Source organism: Ziziphus jujuba, chromosome 1 (genome assembly GCF_031755915.1).
Source record: "Ziziphus jujuba cultivar Dongzao chromosome 1, ASM3175591v1".
Lineage (NCBI taxonomy): Eukaryota > Viridiplantae > Streptophyta > Magnoliopsida > Rosales > Rhamnaceae > Ziziphus > Ziziphus jujuba.
The window spans coordinates 15,911,765-15,921,316 of NC_083379.1; the positions used below are offsets into that span (position 1 = coordinate 15,911,765).

Below are 9,552 nucleotides of genomic sequence, written 5' to 3' on the forward strand. Positions count from 1 at the left end.
ATGCAAAACCAAAATATGAAAATTGTATTTATAGAAAAAAAAAAAAATTGTATGAAAAATTATAATACATATGTCATTTATGTTAGACTTTATTTAGATTGTTTAGTTATTTTAGAACTTAAAAAGAAAAAAATAAAATAAAAATCTTTTTTTGAGACTGATGAATCACGTGAGACTGACCCTTTGAAAACTTTTTGGGTGAATGAGTTATTGATAAGTTTTTACACTGTGTGTGTGTATATATATATATATTAGATGAAAGCGACATTGATAGTTTCAGTAATTGGATCACTTTTATTTGTTTATTTATAACTTAGGTAATTTGTATAAAAAAAAAAAAACAATTTGATATATGTTTTTAAGAAAAACTAATTTATTAAAAATAATTCCTTATATAACAAATTAAGATCTATTATTTAAAAAGAAAAAAAAAACAATCAATTAGGATCATTCTCCAACTAAAATTCAAAAAGAATCAAGCCATAACACATTGTCTATAACTAATTTATGAGCTACTACATTTATTTCTCTTTGAGCAAATGAACATCTAAAATTGCCAAAAGAAAGATAATGAATTTTAATAGCTAATAAACAATTAAAACCGTCTTCATAATAGACACGGTCATCTTTAAATCACTAAATAATTCATCAATCTCAAAACTCAACATAAAACTATTGCTTTATTCAAAAGCCTGAAATTCATTAGTTAGTGGACTTATATGAGAAGTGAAATGGTTTTGCAAGAGGTGCCATTAAGTAAGATAGAGTGTGTTAGCTCCATCGGTTTGAGCATCATCATCCATGCCAATAAAGGATATATTCGAATTTACCGGATGAGGCTAAGAAAAAGAGAAAAAAAAAAAAAAAAAGTGACGTTAAGATTCCTTTATCATCAGGAACAATTATTCTGGTTTCTACAATTTCATTGTCATGTGAAAGAAGACCCACATCTATTTTATAATTTGTCGAATTTGGATTTTGCTAGACTTGATTACTATGCTACTCCCTTGAACTTTCTTACGATTTTTTTTTGCATGCTTTAAATTTCAAATGCATCTCAACCATGCTATCAAGTAACAATTGATTAGTCTTGATAGATTCCTTATGTGGAAAAACGTTCCTTCTATTTTGTATACCTTAACTAAAATAAGCAAACCTCTCCTTTTGGAAAATAGATAAAGTCCAATAACATAAATCTACTAAAGAATAACAACTCTAATTCTTAATTATCAAACAAAAATTTGTCTCTTTCCAAATTTGTTTTGCATTTGAACACATCCATAAAGCATGTGACACCGACTCATCACCCCCACAACATATATCACAGACTTGCTTGATCTAAGTTTCTTGCTAAATAAATTTTCAGCACACAACAAACCTGCAATACTAACTCTCTATAAAAATAAAAATAAAAAGATTGTTTAGTACCTGTAAACCCCATATCATTCTCTAACAATTTCTCTCTTTTCCTCATTCAGAGACTACCAAGTTTACACTACAACCTATCATAAGAGCTATCAAATAACCAAAACTAACTGAATATGTTCCAAAATCATTAAAATGTCAAGCAAGTCTATCTCCTCAACCAAAACCACCAATGGGAAGACTTAAAATAATATTAGCTTCACCATATGATAAACAAGTTTTAATCAAACTTGAATTCCACCTACCTACGGTGATAAAAGCTCAAAAACTTGTGCATCCTCTCCTAAAACTCTCGGAGACATCACTCAACGAGAGCTTGAAGATGGCAACCATGAATGGGTATTGATCCAAATTTTTGTATCATCTCCTACTCTCCATATACATCCATGTTTTATAACAGCACAACACCCCATTTCAAGCCATACTAAAAACGTAATGATCTATTGCCCACTCTTGCCTCCATAATATAACATGAAGTAAAGTATTATTTTATAAAAGAACTCTTCTAGCCAAACCATTAGGATTGTTAATTAGTCTCCAACATTACTTCGCAAGTAATGCAAGGTTAAAATCCTCCAAATTAAGAACGAAAACCCATGCCACCATGAGCCTTGGGTTGACACAAATCACACAATTTGTCCCCACTCCTTCAATGAATGCCTTTATTACTCCCATAATGACTCCACTAAAAAATAAACATTTAAACATTATTTTATATATATATATATATTTTTTTTTTTTTAAATTCAAAGTTTTTTTTCTGAAGAAATTATATCTAGGAGTTATTAATTTAAAATAAAAATTATAAAGCTTATTTGTTTATTCTTTTGGACCCAAAAAAATAAACTAGATTAATTATACATTGCAAACATTATTTTTTAATATTTTTAAAAGAAATTTTTTTTTAACCATTGTGAAATTAAAAATAAATGCTTAGAATTCTAAAAATATCAAGGAAGAATATAAAATTGATCTTTATTTTTATTTTTTTTAAGGCTATCTTCAAGGCCCTCTCCACTCATAAGATTCGAATTTTTCGTAGACACAGATAAAGTGCCCGTTTCATCTTTAAAATTGATCAATTGAAAGGTGCAAAATTTACAAACAGTTATAATCCAAAAAAAATTATAAACAGTTTCGTAAAAAAAAAAAAAAAAAAAAAAAAACAGTCGTGAGTCCACTGATAATTTTGTGGTGGGGACAAATGATAAGGTTAGGTGGTCTTTTAGAATTAATAATAAGAAGCTCATTGGCTAATTCCGTTGAAAGTATAGAATTGCTTTTAAGCCAAAAATAAATAACTTCAATAAAAAAAAGTGCAGAATTGCTAAGATCGCGGTTTTACCTTATTTGGTTTTATAGGCTTCTTATATAATGTCCATATAAAACTCCAAAATCCAAACATTACTTTTACACTGATTTAGGATTTTTTTCTTGTATTGATCCTATAAAAGTATCTCCAACGACATTATCAACCTTTCTTCTTTTTCAGAAAATGGCTTATTATTATGGATTTGGTGTTAGCAATTATGATCCAATCGTTTATCTTGGAAAAAAGTATCATTCTTTGTTTAACTCTTTGGCAAATGACAAAATAGAATGCTATGACAGATGTGGACAATGTGGTAAAAGATGAAAAAGTCACACTTGATTGTGTGGCAGTTGTACTATAACGGTGATGGGCTGCCGAACTTTTAAAAGTTGGTCATGTGCTACAAAAACTTTTTTCCCTTTTTTTTTTTTTTTTCAATATGCTTCAAAATTTGATACTCCTGTAAATTATTTTGTTTGGGTGGTGGGCCGATGATTTTCATTCTATCGCACTATGTACTCAAATCAAGATGATAATTTTGAAGTTATGAAAAATAATAATAATGAGAAGAAGATGAAGAAAGAAAATATATAATTTTGGAAAACAAATGATGTTATATTATTACAATAAATTTATTTTTTATAATTTTAAATGGCCTTAATGTCATTTATTAATAAATTACTGTATCATTTTATATCTAAACTTTCATCAATAATTTTGATGCATGTGGTGTTACTCTAATATATATATATATATATATATATATTTATATTATGAATAAAAAAATATTTTATGTTCGTATTAAAAGTACCGTGTCAATGATTCTATATCACATGGCTATTATAATAGTATAGGATTTTCCAAAACAATAACAAATTTATAAAAATTTAAACCATAATTTTCAAATCCACAAATATATTGGTTAAACAGAATTTCTCCTACTAAAGCTACTAGTTTTGGTGTTAACAATATTATGTTATTGTCACAAAATATTTTAGTGTCAAATTGTCACAAAATATTTTAGTGTCAATGTGCATACTTTTTTCTTCTTTAATCATGTACTCAAGATGGATGTGTTAATTAATCACACTATTTATTCTTAAATTTTTTTATTTTTTATTTTAATTTCAAAGGGAGGATTTTTTTTTATCCAAGTTAAAGATTGAATCTTGAATCTAGAGATATAGTCTAAGTGGTATAACTAGTCGGCCAGAAGTACATTATGAAAGTTAAATTATATCCAGTAGAAAGTGCTCCAACAATATATATTAAACTTCTTTTTAATAGGATGAAAGAGCCAGAATTCATTGGAATTATTACATGAGAAAAGTTGATTGTTCATTAGGAACTTAATGTGTATATTTATAACATAATTTATCCTAATCTAAAATTATTATTAAGTTCAACAACAAAATTTCGGATTTTTAACTTCATTTATAACTTATGACAATTTGATCAAATTCAAAAGCTAGAAGTCCTCTTTGAAGACAATCAGTCTCTTCTATAGTAGATGATGTTCAACTCCATATCTTAATTCGAATATATCTCAGTGACTAAATTTCTATACTTCCTCAACTTTTTTTTTTTTTTCTGGTAATATATACTTCCACAACTTAATCAATATCTGCTAAATAAATAAATAAAACTTAATAAGTTCGTCAATAAAATTGTATTATTAATTATTTTGTTTGTGGTTGACTAGAAAGTCTCTTTTCCATGGAGCACCAGCCATATATAAAAATATAAAGTGTAACCATACATCTCCAAAAGTCAATAAACAAAATTCTGTGTCTAATATAGTTGATAGATCATGGATGGTCCTATGTTGGTACATTCGGTATCTAGAGTAGAAGCTGTCCCATACAAAAGGACCACCACACTTCTTTTATTTATTTATTTTATTTTTATTTTTTTATAGAACGACCATCTATTTTTAAACTCTTCACGATAAAATAAAATAAAATAAAAAAGAAAAAAAGAAAAAAACCTCTTCTAAAGTTCATATAATAGTTTTTGTTTTTGCAATATTCTTTTTTTTTTTTAGGGTCAGTGTCCTCAATTATTGTGAACAGACCTCTGGTATTCTAACATGAAATTAAAAATATATGTGGGGATTTCCAACTCCACTGCTTTTATATTTAAAATAAAAATAAAAATTCAAGATGTATGAAATGAATTTGATGTTAATATTATTCTCAAATAGAAGTATTCTTCTGTTCATATTATTATTCTCTTTTTTTTTTTTTTTTTTGTGTTCTTTTACCGTGTTTCAAATATGTTTGGAAGGAGGGAAAAGTGTAAACAAAGAAATAAAAGGAGGAAATGTAATTCATAGTAGCTAATGGGATCCAGTTTACATAAATTCAATAATATTGTAATTGAATATAAATTTAAATGATAGGTGAAATTATTCAATATATATAAATGTTTTGAATCCATCTATAATATATTTGTATATATATACATATATATTTCAAAAAAAGATAATTGAATTTGATTTATATAAATTGAACAGAAATTCAATAATAACAAAGTCATTCGATATATATAGTTTAAACATTTTAAAACCGTCAAAGGTTATGTATATTGGAAAATAAAAAATAGTTCAGTTCCTATAAATCATATATATCAAATAGAAATTTAATAATTCATTTTTATCCAAGTGTTGTTGAGATGAACGTGTATGTGAATAGTCATCTGAGAATTAAAATTAGAGGTTGACTCTTGAATAGAGTGGACTAATCTCAATGGGAGGTGACTTATTTCATTAGGAATGAGGGTTGTTGAAAAGAGTCAACGAATTTAAATGAAAATTATGGTATTCGAAGTGTTAAAATTAATGGGAATTTAAATTTTTTTGGAAAAATAGAATTTTTATGTACTTAGATCATTTTTAGAAAGAGAGAATTGTGGGCTCAAAAATAAATCTAAAAATGTGAGAAAATTGAGTGCAAAATTAATCCCCCAAAAGGGTTTCAATTTCAAATTCTTTGGAAATTAATTTTATATATTTGATTAAAAGACAATTTTATCCTTAAATTTTAAAACACAAATTAATTAATTACTTATAAATCTTAAATATTCCAATAATAATAATGTAAAGTTATTTAATTTTATTTTAAGGGCATTAGGTCTATTTTATTTGTATAGAAAGTAAAAATTAAATCAAATTTCAATTAGTGTATAATATAATGTGTTTATTAATTTTTATAGTACAAATAAAACCATCCTTAGCACAATAAGTTTAACTACCATAAAACCTCTTCTTAAATTTAATTATATTTACTTCAAAAGAGAAATGCTACAAGTAAAAGGAAAAAAGAAAAAGAAAAATAGAGATCTCGAGACTACAATCCATGTATGAACTAGTAGGAGTTACATTTTAAGTGGCAATTTATGTGACGACTATTAAAGGATCTTTTCTTTTTTATGGTTTAAGTATTCAAAATTTAAATTAAATTAAATTTATTGTATCTAATTAATATCTGCTACATGAGCTAAGATTCCACTAATGATTCGGTGGTGAAAATATCAAAATTCATTAATAATTGTCTGATAACATGGTCGGTTTTTAGTTTTAATTTTACTTTTTTTGTTTCATTTTGTTTTTTATTTTAGTTTTCTCAAATGTTCGTTAATGATAGTTAGAGTTTGCTAAATATCTAAGTTAGCTATAAAGTTAAATAAGGAAAAAAATATAATTACAAAATTGAATATTTTTAATTTTTTTAATTTTTATTTTTATCCCTTCATATTTTTTTGTGATTTAAAATGTTTAACAAACTATAATTATTATTAGCATACAAGCAAATTACAAACAACCATGTTGAGAAAAATAAAAACTAAAAGCCAATTATGTTATCATCACCATCAAAATTGCCACATCATTTTACAACTAAAATTTGGTGCCTATGTTGTTGCTTTTGATTAGTGTGGATCTCTCTTTAATCCTAGACTTTGGTGTAGAAAATGGCCCATCAGTTTTTTATCTTGGATTTGGACATTCTCTTTACTTTGGGCTTCAATTTGCATAAGAGCCTATATTGCCTACAATGCATTACCAACGGAGGAATTTGGTCCAATATCCCTATTAGGGGGCGTTTGGTACGCAGGATAAGTCCGAATCGGACGGGATTGGACAGGATAGGTTCGGATCGGACAGGATCGGACAGGATCGAATAGTGCAGTACTGTGTTTGATATAGTTCTGGACTAAATGTTGAACTAATTATCCCATGTTTGGTGCAGGATCGGACTGGATTGAACTATTTGATAATTATAGTTTTTATTTTGTTAAATATGAAAAGATTTAAAATTATATTTATATTTACAAAAAAATTAAATATTATATTTAGTTAAAGTTTTATTATTACTTATATTCAATATTTTTTCTATAGATATTTATATGTTCAATTAATTAATAATAAAAATAATTTAATGATATTTATAATACATTTGTAATTTTTTTTAACACTCATAAACTACTTACAATAAATGAATAAAGGTCTAATTCTATACCATTTTAAGTTACTAAAAAACCCCATATAATAAGAATATGAGAATATGAGAATATTTACATGAGTCTTTCTTTAGGGATATGGTTGTTTAAACTTTAAACTAAGCAAACTTTAAACCAAGCTACTGGTATAGCGAATTTCTAAAATACATTTGCAGTGTTAATCACAAAAAAGAGATAATATTATCAAACAAAAGTAGATGGAAGTAGAATGGCAAAAGATGCCATAATACGTGTATTCCTACAAGCAATACTACTATCAAATACTTATGCAGTAAAATGATAACCTGTATAAGGCCCTTCACATGCCATACGTTATGCTTCAAAACTACAATATTTGAATCATCAGGATGCAGAGAATGCAGTTCCTGCCTCACAGACTCTATACATGCATTATGCTCTGATGACAACTGAATGGCAAGAACCTCCCCTGTTGCCTTTACAGCTCTCCCCAAAACAGCTCGGGAATCATCAAAGTTAGCAATGTAAAGGAATCCACCACAAACAACACCAACAAGGCAGCAAGATCCAACTGCTGCAATCTGTGGTTTCATAGGCCATTGTCTGGTGACAACAGAGAGAAAACCCTCTTCTGTTGCTTGAAATGCCTTCCGTATTACATCTGCAGACATAGACTGCTGCTCTGAAGTAAACCCTGCAGATTTCATTCAAAAAAGAAAATTTCACAACAAGGTTTTTAATATGGATCATAGAAGCTGCTATTCAACCATAAAATTTATGTTCCAAACTTCCAAGCTACAATTAACTGTCAAGAAACGGTGGGGGAAAAAAAAGAAAAATGGAAACTCAAAGTAACTGAAGTTTATTGATATGAAAAATCCAAGAAAGTAAAATCCACCAATCTAAAAGATAACTATTTGGCTTATTGGGGTAAAAATCTTTCATATTTTTAAAATTAAGACTCAAATGGATAAAAATTCTCTCTTTTATAACTTGGAAAGGTCCCAGCCAGTAGAGGCCGGCTACATTATCATATCCCCATCACCAAATAGCCAATCTCTCTCATAAACCTTTTTTTCCCCTGCAACTTTCTCAACAATCAATCAAGAGTAATAAGAATTTGAAACCATAACAATTGAAGCCAACAAGGTTGTTGAAAAGATTCCTGAAGCATAAAAATCCACTCATAAAGTTTAAAAAAACCACTTACTCTTGAGATGCTGAAAGAGGTGATCATTGATAAATCTTGAAGTCTCCGGCCCACCATGTCCATCATAAACACCAACAAAAGTACCACATGGACCAGACTCATGCAAGCTCAAATTGCTAGACTCAATCTGGCTCTGATCCTCGAGTAAATTGTTAGCCTGGACTACAGCCATTGAGAATTCACCATTAAAATGCTGCCCTGAATCTTTGTAAACAAACAAAAAATGAACCATGGCTATGGGAAATTTGAACGAAGATGCTTATAACAAAAGTAAACACATTCATACATGCGTGTTGCGCAACACAGTAGAACAACAACTATCATATATATCATAGTATTTCTTTTTTTCCCCACAACATAAAAAACAAAGCTAAAAAAACCTCCTTTCTTTCTGAATCAAAATTTCTTCCCAAAAAAAAAAAAAAAAACAGAATCATTAAATAGACCAAAACAACCCAGCAATCATCAAAATCAAAAGAGAAAAAGGCAAACCCAGATTAACCCATTAAACATCAAAATCAAAGAAACCCAATACAAGAACAAAGAAAGATTTTTAGCCTTCCTGAGAAAAACGCTTAAAAGCCTCGAGAGAGGAGAATAGGAATAACCCCAGCTTCCCACTATATGCTCCTGTCTCTCTCTCTCTCTCTCTCTCTATCTATCTATTTCTCTCTTTTATGTTGTAATCCCAGGTACATATATAAAGAGGGTGTGTGAGTCACTGCAATGTGCGTGTGCGTGAGAGTGGTCTTTTGTGTTGTGTGTGCCAGTCTGTGGCAATTCAAGGACAAGGAGGACATAGATGAAGGGAAAAGAGGAGGGAATTGTGGGCGTCTTCATACATGGTGCAGGTGATTGAATACAAGCCCTAATTTTGGTAAATCAAAATACAGACATTGGAGAGAACACGAAGAAGAAGAAATCTTACTAATCGGCCGTGTTTCTTCCTCAGAGGGATGCAGAGGTCTCGAGAGGCCATGGACGTTCACCGGGGAAGAGCTGCTTCGATTGTTGAGACGATCTGGTGGACCTGCTTCGGCGAGAGATACCAGCGAGAGACACCAGTGAGAGAGAGGAGAATGGGACGATGAGTTTGGGACAAAACTGACCCAGGTGGAAAACGGGTCAG

At 29.0% G+C, this 9,552-nt stretch overlaps 1 protein-coding gene across 1 annotated transcript; it reads right to left on the bottom strand.

The window, feature by feature from the left end:
* Positions 1-7,375: 7,375 nt before the first annotated feature.
* On the bottom strand, positions 7,376-9,552 carry LOC107420948 (probable protein phosphatase 2C 46). The gene is made up of 3 exons (XM_060816562.1): positions 9,352-9,552; positions 8,424-8,627; positions 7,376-7,907 (listed from the first exon to the last, which is right to left on the bottom strand). The coding sequence occupies exons 2-3, from the start codon at positions 8,593-8,595 to the stop codon at positions 7,417-7,419; spliced, it is 663 nt and encodes a 220-aa protein (XP_060672545.1). The 5' UTR covers positions 8,596-8,627; positions 9,352-9,552; the 3' UTR covers positions 7,376-7,416.

Excerpts from the sequence above, each read along its gene's own strand:
- LOC107420948 (XM_060816562.1), bottom strand. The coding sequence starts at position 8,595 with ATGGCTGTAGTCCAGGCTAACAATTTACTCGAGGATCAGAGCCAGATT. Across the intron at positions 7,908-8,423 it reads CCTCTTTCAGCATCTCAAGA|GGTTTACTTCAGAGCAGCAG; the intron begins GTAAGTGGTTTT and ends TGAAATCTGCAG.